Below are 24,086 nucleotides of genomic sequence, written 5' to 3'. Positions count from 1 at the left end.
GCTGCTGTTCGGTATAGCCAAGCATTGCAATCAGTAGTAGTGCCAGAAATAATATGCTGAAGTATCTCAGTAGCTGTAGAACACAATTGTGAAAGTGGCAACCAAAGCCATTTCCTGCATCTAAGAATGTATCTACACTGTAGAATTAATGCAGTTTGGCACTAGTTTAACTGCCATGGCTCAATGCTATGGAATTGTAGTTTGGTAGTTTGGTGAGGCTCCAACAGAGAAGACTGAAGGTGTGGTAAATCTACAACTTCCATGACAGAACTTTGGTTGGGACAGCAGTAGGTATGAAATGCTCAGTCCTGGAGTCCAATGTAAATCCTGATGTCCTGTATACACTTCCATATAATTAAATTCAAAGCAGATAATCTGGATTACGATACTAAATTATATACGGACGATGGGATTCAGGGTGCATGGGGTTGTAGTCCACAAAAGCAACTTTCCTCCACTCTGCTTGTCGAGTTGGTTAGTCTTTGATTTATTAGCAATTGATTGCCATTTCCCAAGAGAAAAGCGGTTTATCTCTACTTCTGTCCCTTCACATTTGTGGGTTTGAGTTTTGCAGATTTGATTCAAATTCTCTCTCCCAACAGATTCCTAGAGAGGAATCTGTTGCCTCCGATTAAAAACATTTCTTTATTTGCAGTTTTTCACTTTCAGAGGCGTCCTATGGTCCTAATCATAGCAAATGTGGGGGGCTTGATGTACATGTTTTTGTGCCAATATTATTGTTTCCAAGAGAGAGTTCTGTGTAAACCCCAGACATGGTTCTTAGAGCGTTCTGTGTCAAAGTGGGATTTCCAAACCCTTGAGGGAGACCAGGAGGCAATACTCACAAACAGGGATTCATTCTGCAATAATAAGATCTCCAGAGACATAAATGCAGATCCTGCTTTGGATGGAAGTGCTGCTCCTAATCAGTGGCATAAGGGCACAAGGACTCACTGGGGGTGTAGCTGCACTGTAGAATTAATGCAACTTGACACCACTTTAATTGTTTTTTCAAGGTCCTTAGCCTTCTCTGCTGGTGCCTCATCAAACTACAAGTCTCAGGATTTTATAGCATTGAACCATGGCGGTTAAAGTGGTGTCAGACTGCATTAATCCTACAGTGTAGATGCACCCTGGACCAGAGCAGGGTTTTTCTATCATCTACTGCTCCACTACATTCCTCTGAACTTCAATGCAATCCTAGCAAATAATTGGAGTGACTTTCACAGCAACAAAAATGCAACGTAAACCATTGGAATTGAGATCTGTCATCCTTACAAAAGATCTGCTTCTGATCCAACTGGAAAATACTACCACCAATTAGTTAAGATGGATCGAAAGAGCTGATTGTATTGTTTTAAAGTAAATAAACGGGGGGAGGGGGGATAAATTCATCATTTTTATATCCACACTTCTTCCAAATACCTCAAGGGAATGTATATGATGACTGATCATTTTATCCACAAAATAACCCTTGTTATCTTTGAGTTAAGAGAGAGTGAGCATCACTGGAAAATGGAGACTTGAACCTCTATATGTCACGGGTAGAGCTTTCCAAACATTGCCACACTTTTTAGACACGCATCATTTTGCAACACAGTAATTCAGTTTTACTACCAAACTGGAGGTAAACAAACCCCTTAGAAGAGATTTGCACACATACATAAATTGTGATAACGAAATATATGGGGACTTCTCTACATGTTGACTCACTAATAAACAATTGACCAACAGAAGCACACTATTTAGATTAAGGGAAGCCATAGTCCCACTTTATTCTTCTTTGATCAGAATTCACACTGTGTTCGGTTTTGGGCATCATGATTTAAGAAGATTATTGACAAATGATTTTTTCAGAGAGGAGACATTAGTATCACTATTGCAGGAAGAAACACAATGAAAGCAAACTGTTGTTGCTGGCAAACTATGGTTCACACCAAAACAGAAACGCTGGTCTGACTCCCCTTTTGTTCATGCCCGAGTGACATTATATCACAATTTCCCCCAAGAACTCAGCACTTGCTTCTCATTTCCATAATTTATTTCGGTTTCATTTATTTCTCAAGATATTCCTATTCTGTCCTATATCCAAGGATCTCAAGCTGGTGTACAACAAATCTAATTAGAACAGGCTTTAAAAACTGAGCTGTCAATGTGGTTTCCTAGTTTCTAATGGAAAGACCAGACAAATCTGTATCCGTAGAATGGTTTTAGGGAATAAATAACCCGAAGGCACCAGAGACCTATGATCTTGAAAGCTAAGCGGGGTGAACTCTGGTTAATACTTGGATGGGAGACCGCCAGGGAAGATGGAGGTTGTATTACAGAGGAAGGAACTGGCAAAATTACCTCTGGATATTTCTTGCCCTATGAAATTCATGGCTTTGCAATGACAGACAACTTGTAGGCGCACAACATACAAAGAAGAAAGGCTTTTTCTGCCCCAGGCAGGGAGAATAAATAGATCAGTATCACCACCTTGTGTCCAGAATGGAGCAAAACATGAAGAAAGGAAAGAAAAGCTCTTGCAATAAGGTAAAAGTGAGTGCATGTTTGTATGTATGTATCTGTGTTTGTTTGTATGTACAGTAGAGTCTTGCTTATCTAACAAAAAGGGACCAACAGAAGCAAAAGTGTTGGATAATAAGGTGGGATTAAGGAAAAGCCAATTAAACATCAAATTACGTTGATTTTACAAATTAAGCACCAAAACATCATGTTTTACAACAAATTGACAGAAAACACAGTTCAATACATGTTAACATTATGTAGTAATTAGTATATTTACATATTTAGCACCAAAACATCACAATAAATTGAAAACATTGGCTGCAAAAACATTGACTACTAAAAATTGAGTACAAATAAAGAGAATTTCATAAAATTAACTTACAGTATCAACATTGTCAGAAGTTAAATCCATAAAAAGTTCAGTCCTGTGAAGATTTTAAAAAATCTGATCCTTGCCTGCCTAGAGAAACAGCTGTGGATCTGGGCGGGAGGCAGACTACGTTGGATAATACAGCATGTTGGATAAGCGAAGGTTGGATAAGTGAGACTCTACTGTATTTTCCAAGATAGCTCCCACTTCCGGAGAGCGCTGTAACTCCTGCCAATAATGAATTTGGACCAAACTTGACACACTGACCTCACATGACCAACAGATAATGCTGGAGGGGTTTAGGGGAAATGGTCCTTGAATTCTGGGAGTTGTACTTCACCCACATCCAGAGAGCACTGTGAACTCAACTGATAATGGATCTTGACCAAACTTGGTACACATGCCCAACATACCCAACTTTGAATACTGGTGGAGTTGTGTTTTTTTTTTTTTTGAGCGGGGGATAGGAATTAACCTTGAACTTTGGAAGTTATAGTTCACCTGCATCCAGAGAGCACTGTTTACCCAGATGATGATGATGAATTTGGACAACACTTGACATGTATACTCAACATGGCCAACTTTGAATACTGGCAGGAATTGGGATTTTGACCCTGAAATTTGGCAGTTATTGTTCACCCACATTTTGAGAGCACTGTGAATTCAACCAACGATGGATTTGGACCATACTTGGCATGCACACCCAACATAGCCCGAGGCTGTGGCGCAGACGGGAGAGCAAGCCAGTGCAATTAACTGACCAGGAGGTCATAAGTTCGAGGCCCGCTCGGAGCTATGTTGTTGTTTGTCTTTGTCCTATGTTAAAAGGCATTGAATGTTTGCCTAATATGTGTAATGTGATCCGCCCTGAGTCCCCTTCGGGGTGAGAAGGGCAGCATATAAATGCTGTAAATAAATAAATAAATAAACATGGCTGACTTGGAATACTGGCAATGTTTGGGGGGGGGGGATTGAGGAATGATGGGGGTTGTAGTTAACCCTCATCAGGATACATTTTCTAATGGGGCCATTCATAAAACCCAAAAACAAAAAGTTAACTACAGTACTTCTAATATTTATCATTACAAAAGACATAAACTGGGCTTTGCTGGGTACCTAAGCTAGTACATGATAAATGCACAAGTTATTTTCCAAGGTGATTCCTACATCCAAACAGCCTTGTGATTCCTGCCAACAATGGATCGGGCCCAAATTTGGCATGCATTCTGAACATTTATGTATTTATTTACAGCATTTATATTCTGCCCTTCTCACCCCGAAGGGGATGCAGGACAGATCACAACATACACATACATGGCAAACATTCAATGCCGTTAGACATACAGAACAGACAAACAGCCTTTTCCAACTTCGGCACCTGGAGGTTTTCCTCGATTCTGGCCATAGGGAGGTGCTGTTGCTCCATTCGCTTATGACGACGAGCCCTTTAATCGCAGACTTTTTCCTCCTGTTTTTTGATCGCCGACATTTTATGGTGCTTTAAAATACCTCCCCGCTTAAGCAGTGCCTAATTTCTCTACTCACAGCTCAGCTGTTTTTGAAATGCTTGGGTGGACAGTGAGGTGGCCTGACAGTCGGGTGCTCACTCCGACTCAGGCTTTGAACTGTCAGCCTTCCAGTTGGCAATGATCTATTGCTACTGGCGATTAACCAGCTGTGCTAAAGCCCAGCCCAACTTTAAATACTAGAAGGGTGGGTGGGATGGCCCCTGGACGATGGGACTTATAATTCACCCACATATAGAGACCATTATGGACCCTATCAACTATGGATCTGGATCAAATCTGGCACACAGACCCATCATAACCAACTTTAGGTGGGTGTAATGAAGTATGAGTTTTGTATTCATGTTTGTTGTGTTTAACTATGTGCTTGTGGTTTGGTTAGGTAGGTATGAGACGGCGGCAGCCATTTAGTGACTCTCCTCTGAGGCAGTTGCCATGGAGATGTGGGCGGAGCCATCTGCCGAGGGGAGGAGAAGTGAAGAGGTTTTTTTTAAAAGTGAAGCCTCAGTCTGTGCTCTGATGAGGCACAGGGAAGATTGATTCCAGGTTGATGGGATCAAGGAGACTCAATTGTTTATTTTGAGTCAGTTTTAAATAAGCTTGGTGACTTATTTAATATAGTCTGTGTCCTGGAAAGGCACAGAGAATCTGTGATAGTATATCACGGGGGTGACTGTGGTTTGAAGTCACTGGATAGTCCAAGTTTCAGACTTTGGGAAGTAATCCCAGCTGGACTCACAGAGATCCATTGAAGTAACAGTTTAAAAGGAGCAGAGGAAGATGTTTTAACTACTTTAAGTAAAAGAAGTGATACTTTAGAGAGTTTGATTCATCTCATTCTGGTATTGTAACTGTTAATAAGAATACCTCTAAGTGAATCATCTTTTGTAACCACCAAGATTGTGCCTGAATAAACTTGATATTGTTCTTTCAACATCAAAGCCTCTGCCGTCTATAAACTCCCTCAGCACAATTGCGCTACCATTTTAACACCGAACAAAGTAAAAGGCTTCCTCTGAGCTATTGGGTGGTTGAGCACTTTTATAATCTAAAGGTGTCTCTCCACACAGTGGTGGCTGCATTTCCACTAATCGGTGGCAGTTATCTTATTATTTGGAACATCTATTCGTTATTAATTGGGTCTCCTAGGCTACCCTCCTTTACACAGTGGTGGCAGCGGTGGGATAAAAAAGATTCCCCCCTGCCTGAAAGAGCCTTAGTCGTTATTAGTCCTTTACAGTGGGGTTTGGGAGGGGGATGTACTCGGGACAATGGGAGTTCACTTTACCCATATCCTTATGCATAATGACTTCCCTCGATCAAGACACTAGACTCCTTTTGATGCAGGCCAAAATCCCATTGGCTTTTTAGCTGCCGCATCACATTGTTGGCTCATGTTTAGCTTGTTGTCCACAAAGACTCCAAGATCTTTTTCACATGTACTGCTCTTGAGCCAGACATTCCCCATCTTGTATCTTTTCCTTTCATTTTTTTCTGCCTAAGCGGAGTATCTTACATTTGTCCTTGTTGAAAATCATTTTGTTAGTTTTCGCCATGCAGTAGTCTAATCTGTTGAGGTCATTTTGATTCTGATCCTGTCCTCTGGAGTATTACCTATCCCTCACAATTTGATGTCATTTTCAAACTTGATGAGTATGCCCGCTAAACCTTCGTCCAAGTCATTAAAAAAGATGTTGAACAGAACTGAAAGGCCCAGGACCTAACCCTCTTTATGGCACCCAAATAGTCACTTCTTTCCAGGATGGAGATGAACCATTGGTGAACACCCTTTGGGTTTGGTCACTTAATCAATTACATATCCACCTGATAGTAGCATTGTCCAGCCCACATTGCCTAGCCCATATTTGACTTCAACTTCCATATGTGGGAGTTGAAGTCCAAAACATCTGGAGGGCTAAAGTATATATACACACACACACACACACACGGAGAGAGATGGAAATTTCTGGAATGTGAGCCCTGATAAGGAACAAAGAAACAGTCATTCAGTTTAAGACAAGAAGTCATGTAGAAAGTATACTTTTAAGATAAAGATACAGATGTTCACATTCCTTTCCCAGGCCAGTAAAAGACAACTGCCTTAAAAGCTGGAAAAAGATACAGTAGAGCAGGGGTCCCCAAACTTTTTAAACAGGGGGCCAGTTCACAATCCTTCGGACCATTGGAGGGCCGGTCTATAATTGGCCACCGAATAATAATAATAATAATAATAATAATAATAATAATAACAGCCATAATAATAAAAAGAGAGTTGGAAGAGACCCTTTGGGCCATTGAGTCCAATCCCCTTCTGCCTTTGTGCACCGAAAGCACAAGCAAAGCACCCTTGACAGATGGCCACCCAGCCTCAATATTAATAATAATAATAATAATAATAATAATAATAACAACAATAATAACAATAACAACAACAGCAATAATAATAAAAAAGAGGGTTGGAAGAGACCCTTTGGGCCATTGAGTCCAACCCCCTTCTGCCTTTGTGCACTGAAAGCACAAGCAAAACACCCCTGACAGATGGCCACCCAGCCTCAATGTTAATAATAATAATAATAATAATAATAATAATAATAATAATAATAAAGAGGGTTGGAAGAGATCCCTTGGGCCATTGAGTCCAATCCCCTTCTGCCATTGTGCACCAAAAGCACAAGCAAAGTACCCCTGACAGATGGCCACCCAGCCTTAATGTTGTTAATAATAATAATAATAATAATAATAATAATAATAATAATAATAATAATAATGGTTGTAAGAGAAGAAGAGAACCCTTGGGTCATTTAGTCCAACCCCCTTCTGCCCTTGTGCCGTGGGGGCCGGATAAATGGCTTCGGTGGGCCGCATCCGGCCCCCGGGCCTTAGTTTGGGGACTCCTGCAGTAGAGTCTCACTTATCCAACATAAACGGGCCGGCAGAACGTTGGATAAGCGAAAATGCTGGATAAGGAGGGATTAAGGAAAAGCCTATTAAATGTTAACTTATGTTATGATTTTACAAATTAAGCACCAAAAAATCATGTTTTACAACAAATCGTCAGAAAAGCCAGTCCAAAACATTGTAACATTATGTAGTAATTACTGTATTTATAAATTTAGTACCAAAACATCGTAATATATTGAAAACATCGACTGCAAAAACTTTGGCTACTAATAAATTGAGTACAAATAAAGATAGAATTGCATAAAATGAACTCACAGTAGCAACATTGTCAGAAATTAAATCCATAAAAAGTTCAATCCTTGCTACCTAGAGAAACAGCTGTGGATCAGTGCGGGAGGCTGACTGCGTTGGATAATCCAGAACGTTGGATAAGCGAATGTTGGATAATTGAGACTCTACTGTAATATTAAAGTAAAAGGGCTTTTTTTGCCAGAATTAGGATCTTTCCCAAAGAGTTGTTTCATTTAAGGATGTTTTTTCCAAGTTTTGCTCTAGTAATTTTGCCTTCTAATTTTTTTAAATCATGTCAGAAGCAAATTGAGAATATACTTCTGGAGTGAAAGAATTGCCGTCTGCAAGGACATTGCCTAGGGGACACCTAGATATATTACCTTCCTGCTAGGAGGCTTCTCTCATGTCCCTGCATGGGAAGCTGGGGCTGACAGACGGGAGCTCACCCTTTCTTGTGGATCTGAATTGCTGACCTTCAGGTCTTCAGGTCACCGGCACAAGAATTTACCGCGGCTCCTTGTCTTCTAATGAGAGCCAGGAATTGACTTCTCCATTTGGCAGCCCACTATTTAATATTAATAAATAAATAAAATAAAGAGTGAAGACATGTAATATTAATTAAGAAACCTCTGAGGAAGCCTGCCATAGATGTGGGCAAAATGTCAGGAGAGAATGCTTCTGGAACATGGCCATACAGGCTGGAATGCTCACAGCAACCCAGTGATTCCGGCCATGAAAGCCTTCGACAACACAATATTAAGCATCATTAGTATTAAAAACAATTCAGATCAAATCAATAAAAACATAGAAAACAATAAAAAATACGAATGTATTTATTTATTTATTTAATACATTTATATCCCGGCCTTCTCACCCCAAAGGGGACTCAGAGTGGCTTACAAACTAAATTTACATACAATATTATATTATTAGCATGGCACAATACTGGCAATAAATTACCATATTGTATTATATCTACTGCCAACCTAGCAGTTCGAAAACATGCCAATGTGAGTAGATCAATAGGTACCGCTCCGGCGGGAAGGTAACGGCGCTCCATGCAATCATGCCGGCCACATGACCTTGGAGGCGTCTACGGACAACGCTGGCTCTTCGGCTTAGAAATGGAGATGAGCACCAACCCCCAGAGTCAGACATGACTGGACTTAATGTCAGGGAAAACCTTTACCTTTTACTATATCTATATATTGTAATATTGTTAATAATATTACATGCAATATATAATATATAATTAATATTATTATATTTTATTATTAGTATTGTATTGTATTACAAAATATTATTATTATTATTATTATACGCATATACAATGTAAATTATATTGTATATATGTATACTAGCTGTGCCTGGCCACGCGTTGCTCTGGCGAAGTCTGGTGGTATGGGAAATAAAGTATTGAGGAATTGGTGGTAGTTAAGGTAAAGGGTAAAGGTTTTCCTCTGACATTAAGTCCATTATAAATGGGTTATATAGCCTTGAGTTTACAGTGCCATATAATCCAGTTAAAATCAGATAATCTGTATTTTATAGGCAGTGTGGAAGAGGCCTAAGTGAGGCCTAACTGTGCCTGTCCCCTGGGCTGAGTGGGTTGCTAGGAGACCAAGTGGGCGGAGCTTAGCCTTCTAACTGGCAGCAATGGGATAAAAACAATTATTCCTCTCCCTCTAATTAGGACTTTATTTTTCTTTCCTTTTTGTTGTATGAACATAGAGGCATGGATGAGGGGTTGTGCTGCGAAATTTAGTGTTTCAGGGATGTGTAGTTTTGTTGTTTTGTCCAAGGCCGAAATTTCATTACCCTTTTATATATATAGATATAGATACAGTAGAGTCTCACTTATCCAACATAAACGGGCCGGCAGAATGTTGGATAAGCAAATATGTTGGATAATAAGGAGGCATTAAGAAAAAGTCTATTAAACGTCAAATTAGGTTATTATTTTACAAATTAAGAACCAAAACATCATGCTACACAACAAATTTGACAGAAAAAGTAGTTCAATATGCAGTAATGCTATGTAGTAATTACTGTATTTACGAATTTAGCACCAAAATATCATGATGTTTTGAAAACATTGACTACAAAAATGTGTTGGATAATCCAGAACGTTGGATAAGCGAGGCTTGGATAAGTGAGACTCTACTGTATGCATGTGTGCGTTCCATGTTGATTAATTAATAAATATAATAAGTAATGATGGCCTTTAATATTGACTGATGAATATAATTAATAACAGTGCTATTTCGTATTATTTTTGTAATTTCACGTCTCTGTCTGGTCAATTCCCTCGGGTGTCCACTGGGAACCAGAAGTGAGGGTGAAGCCTGGAAGCGACAGCGTTGCCGTAACTCTTTAGCCAAGCCCACTCTGGCGCCCTGCGATGACGTCTAAGCTGCGCGCAGGAAGGAAGGGAGTGTGTGTGTGTTTGGGAGAGAAGCGTGTGACGTCGTCGCGTCGTCCAAGCAGGCTCTGGGTCCTGTGGCCGTGTTTTTTCCTCCCGTCTCTCTCGCGCGCGGGACCTGGGCGAGATGGAGAGCGCCAGCCAAGGTAGGAGCCTCGTGGGCGGGGAAGGGGAGCAGGAAAGGCCGGGGATGAAGGGAGGCAGCTAGGCCCAGGCCTGGTCCGTGGCTTGGCCTTCAGGGAGGGAGGGAAGAAAGGCCTGGGCCAACATGGGCCTTCCCTCTAAGTGTTTTGGACTTCCAACCTCCAGCTTAAGCGGCTGAGGGGGAAAAGGAAAGGGCCTGAGGCTGTTAGGAATGGTGGGAGTTGAAGTCCAAAACACTTAGAGGGAAGGCCCAAGTTGGCCCAGGCCTGATCTAGATTGAGGGAAGTCATAATTCCATTCTATTCTGCTTTTTATACGAGTATTATATCTATAGGTGTGTGTGTGTATGTATGTGTGTGTGTGTGTATATATATATATATATATATATATATAATATACATATAATAATAAGTAATAAGTAATACTGGTATTTAATATTAATATATACAATTAATAATAGTGTTTCATATGGATTAATATAATAAGCAATGGTGGTATTTAATATGAAGTTTTATATGTAGAGTCTCACTTATCCAACATAAACGGGCCGGCAGAATGTTGGATAAGCGAATATGTTGGATAATAAGGAGGCATTAAGGAAAAGCCTATTAAACATCAAATTAGGTTATGATTTTACAAATGAAGCACCAAAACATCATGTTAGACAACAAATTTGGCAGAAAAAGTAGTTCAATACGCAGTAATGCTATGTAGTAATTACTGTATTTATGAATTTAGTACCAAAATATCACGATATATTGAAAACATTGACTACACAAATGGCTTGGATAATCCAGAAGCTTGGATAAGTGAGACTCTACTGTAATAATTAATAAGTAATACTGGTATTTAATATTAATATATACAATTAATAATAGTGTTTCATATGGATTAATATAATAAGCAATGGTGGTATTTAATATGAATTATTGTATATATAATAAATAGTCTTTCAGATTAATAATAGTTTCATATGCATTAATATAATAAGTAATGGTGGTATTTAATGTGAAGTTTTATATATACAGTATGTGTATATATATATATATATATACACACACACACACATAATATACATATTAGTGTTTCAGATTAATTATAAGAAGTCCAAAGTATTTTAATGTGCTGCAATGCTTGAGTGGGATTCCTTCCCAGGTGATCCTCGGAGCTCAAGATTCTAGTCTGTTCTTGAGATGAAATCACACGCCTACATTTTAGGTGGATTAGGAATCAGATGTAGTAGGCAGGAAGAGCACCTAAAGCACTGGTTCTCAACCTGTGGGTCCCCAGATGTTGAAGCCTTCAACAGCCAGAGATCCTAACAGCTGGTAAACTGGCGGGGATTTCAGGGAGTTGTAGGCCAAAACACCTGGGGACCCATAGGTTGAGAACCACTGTGCTAAGCTAAACATTTGGAGAACTTCTGTTCAGCCATTTCGAATACCTACAGAAAGCATGGCATAGACTTGGAAGAGACCTCAAGAGGTCATCCAGTCCAATCCCATTCTGCCACAAAGGGATTTACAATCCAAGCCAGTTCATATGAGGGCCCATACAAGACTGGGATTAGGCATAGTTTAGTTCCTATCTCCTCCTACAAAGACTGCTATAGTAATTTGGATATAGATCTATATCAGATTATAGATTGCATAGTTTAAGGCAGGCATGGGCAAACTTCGTCCCTCCAGTAGGCTGTTAGGAATTGTGGGAGTAGGGCCAAAGTTTGCCTGTGCTTGTGCTATTGCATACACTTTATTAGGGAATACACTTTATTAGGGAATAATTACCTTGAGTCTAATGATTTTTTAAATATTTATTTAGTGTCAAAAACATTGCATAAATCAATAAATATTACACTGATAAAATAAAGGGAGCACAAGCAGCTAAATAGTTTTAGACCAAAAACAGGCAACAGTTTCAATTTTCAAAATCCTGAAACCAAAAAGAAAAAGGAAAAAAATATTTGCTGGTAAATGTCATGCACAGTAGCAAAATAATAATTATTATATTTCTTACCACCTTTATTATTATTTATTAATTTATATCCTGCTTTTCTCACCCCATTGGGGATTCAAAGCAGCTAATAACAAGGTATAAGGTATAAAACATACAGGCAAATTAGGCTAAAAAAGGAAATAGACATAGTTAATAATGGCAATTAAAACATAATAAGACAATTAAACCATAATAAAACACATTACAGATTAAAATACAATCAGCACTTTAGATATAGTTAAAATAGTTAAAAACTAAATAAAATAAAACGCTCCCTCTTTGTAATATGGCCATTACAGTTGCTGCCTGCTTAGAATTCCTTCTTTAAAAACAATGGTGTTGGAACACCAAAGCTTCCAGCAATGGGAAAGAAACCTTTGGGTGCATCTGTGCTGTAGAAATGAATGCATTTTAACTGCCTTGGTTCAATGCTATGGAGCCATGGGGGTTGTAGTCTTACAAGTTTCTGAGCGTTCTCTGCCACAGAGTGCTGATACCTCACCAAACTACAAATCCCAGGATTGCATAGCATTGAGCCATGGCCATTTAATTAGAGGGTACTTCCCTCAAATAGAAGCTCCAAGTGTAGCTCCTGAAGCAGCTTCCCCTGTTGCTTTGGCTCATCACTAAGAGTACCCTATGGTGCGAATCTAATGTGCATCCTAATTTTGGGAAGGTAATTCAGCCAAAAAAAAAAAGGTGAGCGTTAGATTCGAGTTAATACAGTATTAGTCTCATAGAGTTGGAGGGGATCACATAGGCCCTCCAATCTAACCATCTGCAATGAGACCTTAGAACTGTAGAATAACAGTTAGAAGAAACCAAGGGGCATCCAATTCTGTCAGGCACGAATATACAATCCAAGCCAATGGGAGTTAACATTTGGGAGTTTCTGGTGTGGGAGGTGATGCACAGAACCTGGAAGAGTTGATGGCAGCAGCTGTTTCAGTGTTGTTGTTTTTAATGTTGTGAGCCACTTTGCATCTCAATCCACATAGCAGTGGGATATAAATAGTGGTAATGATAGCTCCTAAGTAATGTTTGCCCAGTTTAAGAGCCCATTTTTGGAATAAAGTGTAGATCCTGGCCTTTGCAAGACTGACACCAATTCCTATGATAGCATAAGCTTTATTGGTGAGTAAATTATTAGACTCATAGAGTTGGAGGAGAGAGGACCATCCAGTCCCACCTCCTCTTGCTGAAGGAACACACAGATGGCCACTTAGCCTCTGCTTTAAAACCTCTAGAGAAGGAAGTAGACTCCACTGGACTCCCAGGCAGCAGCGTATTTCACTGCCAAGCAGTTCTTCCTTCGGGAAGTTCTTCCTAAAATTTAGGTGGATTATATTTTTCTGGAGTTTGTATTCATTGCTCCATATCCTAATCTCAAGCATCAGAAAACAAGCTGGCTCCGTCTTCTATATTACATCTTTTCAATTATTCAACCATGGCTGCTATGTCTCTTTTACATACCCAGCTCCCTAAGCCACTCCTCATAGGGCTTCATGGTTTCCAGACCATGACTTCTGAGTCCTATAGCGACAGCTCCCTTTCACCTGACAAGCTACATTTCTGTTTAGATTGTTTCCCCCCTTTGGCAACCTTTGCAAATATGAATATTTTATTTCAAAAATATGAAGGCGTTCACATGGGTGTTCATCAGTGATAGGGGATGCAGTGATGGCACAATTCCCTCTTTCCACCCCAGGTGTGTCTATCACAGATTTAGGTCTCATACCATGAAAGCTGCAAATCTCCTGATTTTGTAACCAAGCAGAGGCACCTTCTATATTGCCATATAAAACCCATATTATCTGCAGTGTATACTCAAATAGTCCAGTTCAAAGTAGATAATGTGGATTATATCTTCTTTAATAATCTGGATTCTGTGGCAGTGTAGAAGGGCCCAGAGTCAGCCTTGGATGAGAGACTGCCAATGAATATCAGGTACTCTGTGATACATTTCAAAGGAATAAACTAGTAAAACTGTATTCCCTGACTATTAAAACCACAGGAACTTCTAGAGACAGGATTTTAGGTGTGTGATGGGAAGGCCGAGTCAGAACTTTGTGGTGAGGGATGTTATTTAACATTTGGGAGTTTCTGGTGTGAGAGTTGGCTCAGAGCCTGGAGAATGGTGATGGCAGCTGTGACTGGGTAGCTGTTTGGAGATATTTGCAGAGCATCCAAAGGTCATCCAGGTGTGGCCTAGAATAAGATGGGTGGGGGAGAGATTCCAGAATGTGCTGCCATGGAGTCATAAAATGAAAATCCTGGAAGGAAGCTGAGATATTGTGTTGAGGTAATTGGTTAGAAGGAGGCAATGTGAACCATGCTGGATGAAATTTAGAGTAGTGAGTTAGAAGTTCAAAAGTGCAGGATGTTAGAACCAAGAGATGCCCAACATGAACATTGTGAGTTGTGTTGCAGGAAAATTTAGAGTGGAAGACAAAGGAAACTCCCAGGAATGATTATGGGATTTAGGAGTCTCTGTAGTAATCCTGAGGGATGGTATCCATAGAAACTGTTAGATGTTTTTGGAGATTGGTGGGTTTTTGAACTTGAGACCCACTTTGGGAGTGAAGTGGGAAATTATATTCATTACAATGTTGGCTGTGAATTGGCTGCAAAGTAATAGTTGGGAGATGCTGCATGATGACAGAATGCCCCAAGGAGTGGGTAGCATCAAGCCTTTGATCTTCTATTACCCCATAACTAGTCAACCCCAAAAATGCCTTGCCAAGGGGAATGGAGGCCTATGGTGTAGTTGTGGGAGGTTGAATCTGTTGGGGAGGGGTTAGTTATGGGAGCAGCCCGTGATAATATTAAGAAGTGGCAAGATCAAAGAATTGTAGCTTTGGGCTGCTCTAGATTCTCTCCTTTCATTTTTCATTAGAGGTTTGCCTTTGATGCTTTCCAGACCACGCTTTGTGATGCTCCTCTCTTTCTCAAGCAACTGCATTATTTTGTAATATATGCTCTTCTTCCGCTAGGCTCCTGAGTCTTGCCTGCTGCTAAAAGTGGGACACAACCACCAAGGGTGTGGTGATGTTTTACTTGCTAACTAACTGGGCTGCGTGTTTCCATGTGTTGGCATGTCCCACTGCACTCCCATTTGCAAAGCTACCTCTGCAGCGTTTTTCAGTGTGTGTGTATGAGAGACAGCCTTTTGAAATGAGAAAGAGGTCAAAAGTCCTGCAAGTTCATTCCAATTTAAAATAGGCTGTTGGTAATCCCTTGATACTGTTGTTGCAATTTTCCACATGGCCTAGAGCCATAGGATTGGAACAGTCCTATGAGGGCCGTTTGTTTCTCCAGATGTTTTGCACTGCGGCTTCCATAATCTCTTAACACTGGCTGTATTGACTCAGACACCTACAAGTTGAAGTTCGAAATCTCTGGAGCATTCGTTGTCCCCCTAATAGAAGCCTACTTGCTCAGTTTCCCATGCTTTCTATTCAAGAATGACCCCTTTATTCTTGCAAATCAGTCTTCTCCTTGGAATATAGCTAGCACTCCCACTGTGAGATTTTGCAGTTAATGTGTCCAATGTATTGTGTTTCTATTGTGCTTGCCTTCAAAGGAAGGACAAACAATTTGCAGTCTCTTGATAAAATTGTGAAGAAAGCTGGGGGAAGCGATAGCAACTTGGTTAATGCCTCTCAGTGAACTTTGGAGCTGAATGTAGATGTGTATTCCCCTGCAATTTTGAAACTTTAGCCACATCATCTGTCTTTGGTGTCCTCCTTTGTCCTCTGGCTCCCTTCCTGGAGTCTGCATTCAGTAACCAATCACAAAGCCTCCCTTACCTTTCAAGGATCAGGGTAGCCAGTAGCTGTTTCCTTTAGCTCTATTAAAACAATAAACCAGAGATGGCAGTACTGCCAACATGTTCCTGTCCCATTTCCAGTGTAGATTAAACAAAATTAATCTTACTGGTTTTAAAGCTTTACTCCTGGGTGGTAAGAAATAAGAAAGCATAAAGGCTGTTAAATATCACCCTTGCAAACTACTTCTCTAGTGTTGTCGAAGGCTTTCATGGCCAGAATCACAGGGTTGTTGTATGTCTTTCGGGCTGTGTGGCCATGTTCCAGAAGCATTCTCTCCTGACGTTTCGCCCACATCTATGGCAGGCATCCTCAGAGGTTGTGAGGTATGGATAAACTAAGTCAGGAAAGGAAAGAATATATATCTGTGTAGAGTCCAAGGTGTGGCAAGAGTTCTTTGTCACTGGGAGCCAGCATTAATGTTTCAGTTAATCACCCTAATTGGCACTGGAAATGTTTTGTCCCTTGCCTGGGGGCATCCTTTGTTCAGTCAAGTCCTCATTGTGTTGGTTCCCATCTACTGTTTTGATTTTGGAGTTTTGTAATACTGGTAGCCAGATTTTGTTCATTTTCATGGTTTCTTCCTTTCTGTTGAAGTTGTCCACATGCTTGTGGATTTCAATGGCTTCTCTGTGTAGTCTGACATGATAGTTGTTAGAATGGTCCAGCATTTTTGTGTTCTCAAATAGTATTCTGTGTCCAGGCTGGTTCATCAAATGCTCTGCTATGGCTGATTTCTCTGGTTGAATTAGTCTGCAGTGCCTTTCATGTTCTTTGACTCTTGTTTGGGCGCTGCGTTTGGTGGTCCCTATGTAGACTTGTCCACAGCTGCATGGTATCCGGTAGACTCCTGCAGAAGAGAGAGGATCCCTCTTGTCCTTCGCTGACCGTAGCATTTGTTGGATTTTCTTCGTGGGTCTGTAGATAGTTTGTAGGTTGTGCTTCTTCATCAGCTTCCCTATGCGGTCAGTAGTTCCCTTGATGTATGGTAAGAACACCTTTCCTCTGGGTGGATCTTTGTCTTGACTCTCATGGCTTGTTCTTGGCCTTGCAGCTCTTCTGATGTCTGTGGTGGAGTATCCATTGGCCTGTAGAGCCCAGTTTAGGTGGTTGAGTTCACCTTGGACTCCTCCATTAACTTTGACATACGCCAACAGCTGTGCAAATCTGAAGCCCTCCCACCCAGGCTTTACGGACTCCCCAAAATCCACAAGGACTCCATCCCACTCAGACCCATTGTAAGTGCCATTGGATCGCCGACTTACAACCTGGCAAAATTTCTGGCTACACAGCTACAAACCCACATTGGGCTCACTGCACATTATATCAAGGACTCTACACACTTTATAGAAAAGATCAGCAACCTCAATCTAAGCACCAAGGACATCCTGATCAGCTTTGATGTGGTGTCCCTTTTTACCAAAGTCCCAGTAGCTGACACCCTCACACTAATCAAACAAAACTTCCCAGAAGACATCACAGCCCTGTTTCACCATTGCCTCACCACTAGCTACTTTCAGTGGGACACTGGATTCTATGAGCAGAAGGATGGAGTGGCCATGGGGAGCCCTCTCAGCCCAGTAGTAGCAAATTTCTATATGGAATACTTTGAAAAACAGGCCCTAGAAACAGCACCAAAAAAGCCAACTGTTTGGTTCAGATACGTAGATGACACCTTCACAATTTGGAGCCATGGAGAGGAAGAACTCAGCAAGTTCCTGGACCATCTTAACAGCATCCACCCAAACATCCAATTCACCATGGAAAAAGAAAAGGAAGGAAAACTGCCATTTCTAGATGTTCTGGTCATCCGCAAACCCAATCAACAATTGGGCCACACAGTTTACAGAAAACCTACACACACAGATAGATACCTTCATAAAAACTCCAACCATCACCCAAGTCAAAAAAGGAGCACAATCAAAGCCCTGACAGACCGTGCACAAAGAATCTGCGAACCTCACCTCCTCCAAGGTGAACTCAACCACCTAAACTGGGCTCTACAGGCCAATGGATACTCCACCACAGACATCAGAAGAGCTGCAAGGCCAAGAACAAGCCATGAGAGTCAAGACAAAGATCCACCCAGAGGAAAGGTGTTCTTACCATACATCAAGGGAACTACTGACCGCATAGGGAAGCTGATGAAGAAGCACAACCTACAAACTATCTACAGACCCACGAAGAAAATCCAACAAATGCTACGGTCAGCGAAGGACAAGAGGGATCCTCTCTCTTCTGCAGGAGTCTACCGGATACCATGCAGCTGTGGACAAGTCTACATAGGGACCACCAAACGCAGCGCCCAAACAAGAGTCAAAGAACATGAAAGGCACTGCAGACTAATTCAACCAGAGAAATCAGCCATAGCAGAGCATTTGATGAACCAGCCTGGACACAGAATACTATTTGAGAACACAAAAATGCTGGACCATTCTAACAACTATCATGTCAGACTACACAGAGAAGTGTCACGACCCAGGCTACAGAGCACCAATAACCATACGCAGAGGCCAGATTCTATCTAATATCTTTATTAAGGAAATATATAAAGTTAATAAAAGCAAATTTAAAAGTTAGTCCAGAAGCAGACCTTTCAGGAAAGGTCAAAATTAGTCCAAAGAAACAATGTCCAATATGAAATATTAAGGTCCAAAGTTGTAATCCAATAACCGAAACACTCACTTTGCCAGGCAAAGTGAGGGGAGATGACAAGGTCCTTTAGTCCATGAACTTGAGCAAGGCTAGGAATTAACTTGATACTTGAAAACAAGGCTTGAATCGTGGCACAAGGTAACAAGGAACAAGAACAAGATCCGTGGAATTACTTGGTAAAATCCGTGAAACAAGGCAAGGTTTAGTCCTGAAAGGCGAGGCAAGGTCCGTAGGTAAACAAGGCTGGGAAACAGGAGCGAAGGCTTGAAAACAAGAACAAGGCTTGAACAGGAACGAGGCTTGGATCGGAGCGCGCTGTCCAGACACAACTCGCTCCGGAGGCTGACGAATTGACTCCGCAAAGTTACTCCGCGGGTAAAACACCTATATAGAGTCTAACTTTCCCGCCGAGAGCAGTTCTCTGGGAACCAGAAACGAAAGCTAATCTCTGAGACCAGATGTTTGACTCCTTAAAGATTCTCATGGAAAGCAGGCTTAATTGGCTAAATTCTTAGCAATTATTCTAGCACTCCTGCGCGAGGCCGCTTCCAAACCTCTCTGTTGTTTACAAAACTCATGGCGAGAAAACACAGGAGATGTAGCCTCAGTGTTTGTTTGACATACTTCTGGAACATAACCCTCTTGCAGGTGCAAGGTTCCCAGATCTGGCTGGGAAGAATCTGTCTGGGAAGAATCCAGTTCTGACTGGGAAGGTAAAAAACCCAAGTTTTCTTCTTCATCAGGCATCACAATGTCATGAGCAGGACTACAAGGCCCATGGGTCATCACACTATCCCCCTCCTCAAGCCCCCTCCCAAACTGGGACTCTCTCCCCGAGGCGCGAGGTCGTGGCTTGGCGGGATAGGTCTGATGAAAGCGACGGGTTAGATCAGGAGCATGGACTGTGGAGGCGTCTTCCCAAGAGCGTTCCTCAGGGCCAAAACCCACCCAGTCAATGAGATATTGCAGGCGGCGGCGGTGAAAGCGAGAATCCAAAATGTCCTGAACCTCGAACTCGTCCTCCCCATCCACCAAAATAGGGACGGGGGCCGGCCGGTCTACATCTGGCCGCACACCATCCGCCGGAAGGAGCAGGGAGCGGTGAAACACTGGGTGAATGCGCATTGAACGCGGAAGTTGGAGTTTGAAAGTCACGGGGTTTAATTGCGCCACCACTGGATAGGGGCCAATGAAACGGGCATCTAACTTCCGGCAAGGGCGATGGGAGGGCAAAAAGCGAGTGGACAGAAAAACCCGATCTCCTACCTTGATTTCGGGGCCCGGCTGGCGATGTTTGTCCGCGTGACGTTTATAGTCCTCCTTGGCTTGTTCCAGTTGCTGGAGCAAAAGTTGTTGCACCGCTGTGAGTTCCTGCAGCCAATCTTCTGCTGCGGGAACTTCTGAAGTTTCAATGACAGGGGGAAAGAAACGTGGATGGAAGCCGTAGTTTGCAAAGAACGGCGTTTCTTTTGTAGAAGCCTGGACTCCATTGTTGTAGGCAAACTCCGACAGTGGTAACAGAGAAGCCCAATTGTCCTGTTGGTAGTTTACATAACAGCGAAGGTACTGTTCCAAAGTGGCATTGGTGCGCTCCGTTTGCCCATCCGTTTGAGGATGATGAGCTGAAGATAAACGAGAGTCTATGCCCAATAGTTTTTGTAGTGCCTTCCAGAAACGAGAGGTGAATTGGGATCCACGGTCTGTGACCAAACTCTTGGGCAATCCATGTAGTCTGAAAACATGTTGGAGGAATAAATCTGCAGTCTCTTGGGCCGTGGGAAGGCCTTCACAGGGAATGAAATGGGCTAACTTGGTGAAAAGGTCCACCACCACTAGGATCGTGGTGAATCCACAGGAAGGTGGTAAGTCAGTGATAAAATCCGCAGAAATTATTTCCCATGGGCGAGATGGGGTAGGAAGGGGGTGTAGAAGCCCTGAGGGCTTCTCCCTTCTTATCTTGGAGCGCTGGCATACTGGGCAGGTGTTGACATATTTTTCCACATCTTTGCGGATCTTGGGCCACCAGAAATCTCTTAGGATCAGATGCATGGTTTTAAATAGTCCGAAATGCCCTGCTGGTTTGCAGTCATGACACAGACGAAGTGCTTTTTCCCTGCCCGGTCCGGGTGGGATATCAACATGATTTCTATAGCAAAGCAGTCCATCTTTAAGCGAAAAGGGAAAATGCAGACCTTGACGAAGTTGGTCCTGCGCCCAGGCATCTGCTTGCTGACTAGCCCTGATTTCTTGAGCACAGATGGGTCCTGGAGTAGAGGGAGTTGAATCAATGGGAGTGGATTTGGTGTTCCCCACTGTGAGCGTGGCAAAGTTCTCGGGTTGTAGTAGTTGGGATTCAAAGGTCTCCTTGCGTCCTGCAGCGTATTCCGGTTTACGTGACAGGGCGTCTGCTTGCTTGGTTTGGGCTGGGGTCACATAATGAATCTGGAAGTTGAAACGTTCAAAGAATAAAGCCCAACGTTGCTGCCTCTGATTTAGCTTGCGGGCAGTTCTTAGATGTTCTAGATTCCGATGATCAGTGTGGACTTCAATGGGAAATTTGGCCCCTTCTAGCCAATGTCTCCAAGTTTCAAAAGCTGCCTTTATGGCTAATAGTTCTTTTTCCCAAATGGTATAGTTCCTCTCTGGTGCGGTTAGTTGACGAGAATAATAGGCACAAGGATGAAGGTGATCTCCCACCGGTTGTAGGAGCACAGCCCCAATTGCCACATCAGAGGCGTCCGCTTGCACCACAAAAAGGGTTTCAGGATCTGGATGCTGAAGGATTGGCTGGGATGTGAATAATTTCTTTAGTTGCTGGAACCCTTTCTCTGCTTGATCAGTCCAGCGGAAGGGCTGTTTCCCACGGATGCAGCTGGTGATTGGGTCAGACCAGCGGGCAAAATCTGGAATGAACTTGCGGTAATAGTTCGCGAACCCCAAGAATCGCTGCACCTCTTTCTTGTTGGTTGGCGCCCGCCATTCCAATACTGCTGAAACTTTTGTCGGGTCCATGGAGAGCCCTAGAGGCGAGATGCGGTACCCCAGGAAATCTACCTCTTGTAGATCAAAAGCGCATTTTTCCAGCTTGGCATAAAGTCCATGATCCCGCAATCGTTGTAACACCATTTTAACGTGGTTCTCATGTTCTGATTGTGATCTAGAAAACACCAAAAAATCGTCCAGGTAGATGATCAAGAACCGATCTAGATAGTCCTGAAAAATGTCATTGACAAAATGCTGGAACGTTGCGGGAGCTCCGCATAAACCATAATTCATAACTCGGGACTCGAATAATCCGAATTTAGTCTGGAAGGCGGTCTTCCACTCGTCCCCTTCTCTGATGCGAACTAGATTATAAGCCCCCCGTAGGTCCAGCTTGGTGTAGACCTTGGCTCCTCGAAGTCGGTCTAGTAGATCCGAGATTAAGGGCAGGGGATAGCTGTTCCGCTTAGTGATATTGTTCAATGCTCTGTAGTCCACCACCAAGCGTAATTCCCCTGACTTCTTCTTCACAAACATCACTGGGGAGGCGGCTGGGGATTGAGAGGGTCTGATGAATCCCTTGCGAAGGTTTGTCTCTATAAATTCCCTGAGAGCTTCTTGCTCTGGTTCAGTTAAGGAGTAGAGATGCCCTCGCGGGATCGGGGCCCCCTCCACCAAGTCAATGGCACAGTCATAAGGTCTATGTGGGGGTAATTTTTCGGCTTCTTTTTCATTGAATACATCCCAATACTCGGAGTACTTCTTTGGCAAGGTGATAATGGGCTCGGTGTCTGTGGCATGGCAGACCTTGGCTACGAGGCAATGGTTTTGGCAGTACTTTGAAGCAAACTGCAGTTCTCTGTTGGACCAGGAGATGTTTGGGTCGTGAAGTGTCAGCCATGGAATCCCCAAAATCACAGGGAAATGGGGAACCTCAGTAACAAAGAAGGAAATCTCTTCCATATGTTCCCTTATCCACATCCTGGTGGGTTCCGACCACTGGCTTACGGGGCCCGTCTTAAGAGGGCGGCCATCGATGGCTTGCACCACACGGGCATTCTTGAAGTCATGATATTGTAATCCCAGAGAGTCGGCATACTCTCTATCAATGAAATTGTTGGTAGCTCCTGAGTCTATCATGGCGTGGATCATGACGGGTCCCTTTTTTGCTGACCATAAGGTGACCACTAGAAGGAACAGGACCCCGGTTGGCGGCTCTTGAATGGGTTTCTTGACCGGGTTGGCGAGCCTCTCTACGCCCGGTCGTTGGCTTCCCCCGCCGGCTGTGTGCCAGCCGCCTCAGACGCCTTCGTCTCTGTGGAGGACGCCGCCGCAAGACGGGCGGCGGGCTTCCCTTTGGCTGGGCACTCTCTGGCGAAGTGGCCCCCATTTCCGCAATACCAACAGAGATTTAGGCGTTGGCGGCGGGCCTTCTCGGCGGCATCTAATCTGGGACGCACATTGCCCAACTGCATCGGCACCTCCTCGCTCCCTCTGGGGTATGGGGATGGTGGTGGGGGTCTCCACACTGGACGCGGCTGAACGCTGGCGGGAGCGGGGGGTTTTGCCCCAGCTCTACCGCTCTGGCCTCGTACCCACTGTTTCCTGTTGGCAATCATGACTTCAGCCCGTAAACATTGATCGATGAGTGCTTCAAGCGTTTGGGGAGGATCCACCTTGGAGATTTCCTCCAGCATTTCAATGTTGAGACCCTCCCGAAATTGTCCTCTGAGGGCAACATCGTTCCAGCCGGTGTTGTGGGCCAGCACTCGGAACTCGGCTATGTACTGAGACATGGGTCTGTCTCCTTGGAAGAGGCGGCGGAGTTTGTGACCGGCTGCCTCCAAATTGTCCTCGATTCCCCAAGTCTCCTTAAGGTGGTCCAAGAAGCGTTGCGCTGATCTTAGGTGTGGAGAGGCTTGGTCGAACAGTGCCGTCGCCCAGTTGGCCGCTGGCCCGTCTAGAAGACTGTAAACCCACGCCACCTTGATGTCTTCTTGGGGAAACTCGGCAGCACGGGCCTCTAGATAAGCTTGGCATTGGCGACGGAAAACATGAACCTTAGAAGCTTCTCCAGTAAACTTGGTTGGCAACGCCATGGCCGGAAGACGGATTCCGCGTTCCTTCAAACCCTTTATTTCCCCATCCTGTGCATTGAGCTTATCACGGATTCGGTCCACCTCATCCTTGTCGATGGTGTAGGTAATCGGCTGGCCGCCCGGTCCAGGTCCGGCTCCAGTAGACATTCTGGCCGAGGTTAATTGGTGCTTAGGGTGGCGGAGTCAAACTGTCACGACCCAGGCTACAGAGCACCAATAACCATACGCAGAGGCCAGATTCTATCTAATATCTTTATTAAGGAAATATATAAAGTTAATAAAAGCAAATGTAAAAGTTAGTCCAGAAGCAGATCTTTCAGGAAAGGTCAAAATTAGTCCAAAGAAACAATGTCCAATATGAAA

The 24,086-nt window shown here is 43.0% G+C and overlaps 1 protein-coding gene across 11 annotated transcripts in view; it reads left to right on the top strand.

The window, feature by feature from the left end:
* Positions 1–9,991: 9,991 nt before the first annotated feature.
* tpd52l2 (TPD52 like 2) overlaps positions 9,992–24,086 on the top strand; it is a 42,349-nt gene continuing 28,254 nt past the window's right edge. For 2 of the 11 annotated variants that reach the window (XM_008110231.3, XM_008110228.3), the window contains exon 1: positions 9,995–10,167. In XM_008110231.3, the coding sequence (XP_008108438.1) occupies positions 10,149–10,167 (19 nt within the window). In that variant the 5' untranslated portion in view covers positions 9,995–10,148. Of the gene's footprint in view, positions 10,168–24,086 lie in introns of all 11 variants that reach the window. The other 9 variants (XM_003220658.4, XM_003220656.4, XM_003220657.4 and 6 more) reach the window with 7 other exon arrangements.

Source organism: Anolis carolinensis, chromosome 4 (assembly GCF_035594765.1).
Source record: "Anolis carolinensis isolate JA03-04 chromosome 4, rAnoCar3.1.pri, whole genome shotgun sequence".
Taxonomy (NCBI): Eukaryota; Metazoa; Chordata; class Lepidosauria; order Squamata; family Dactyloidae; genus Anolis; species Anolis carolinensis.
This window is presented reverse-complemented; position numbering and strand designations above follow the sequence as displayed.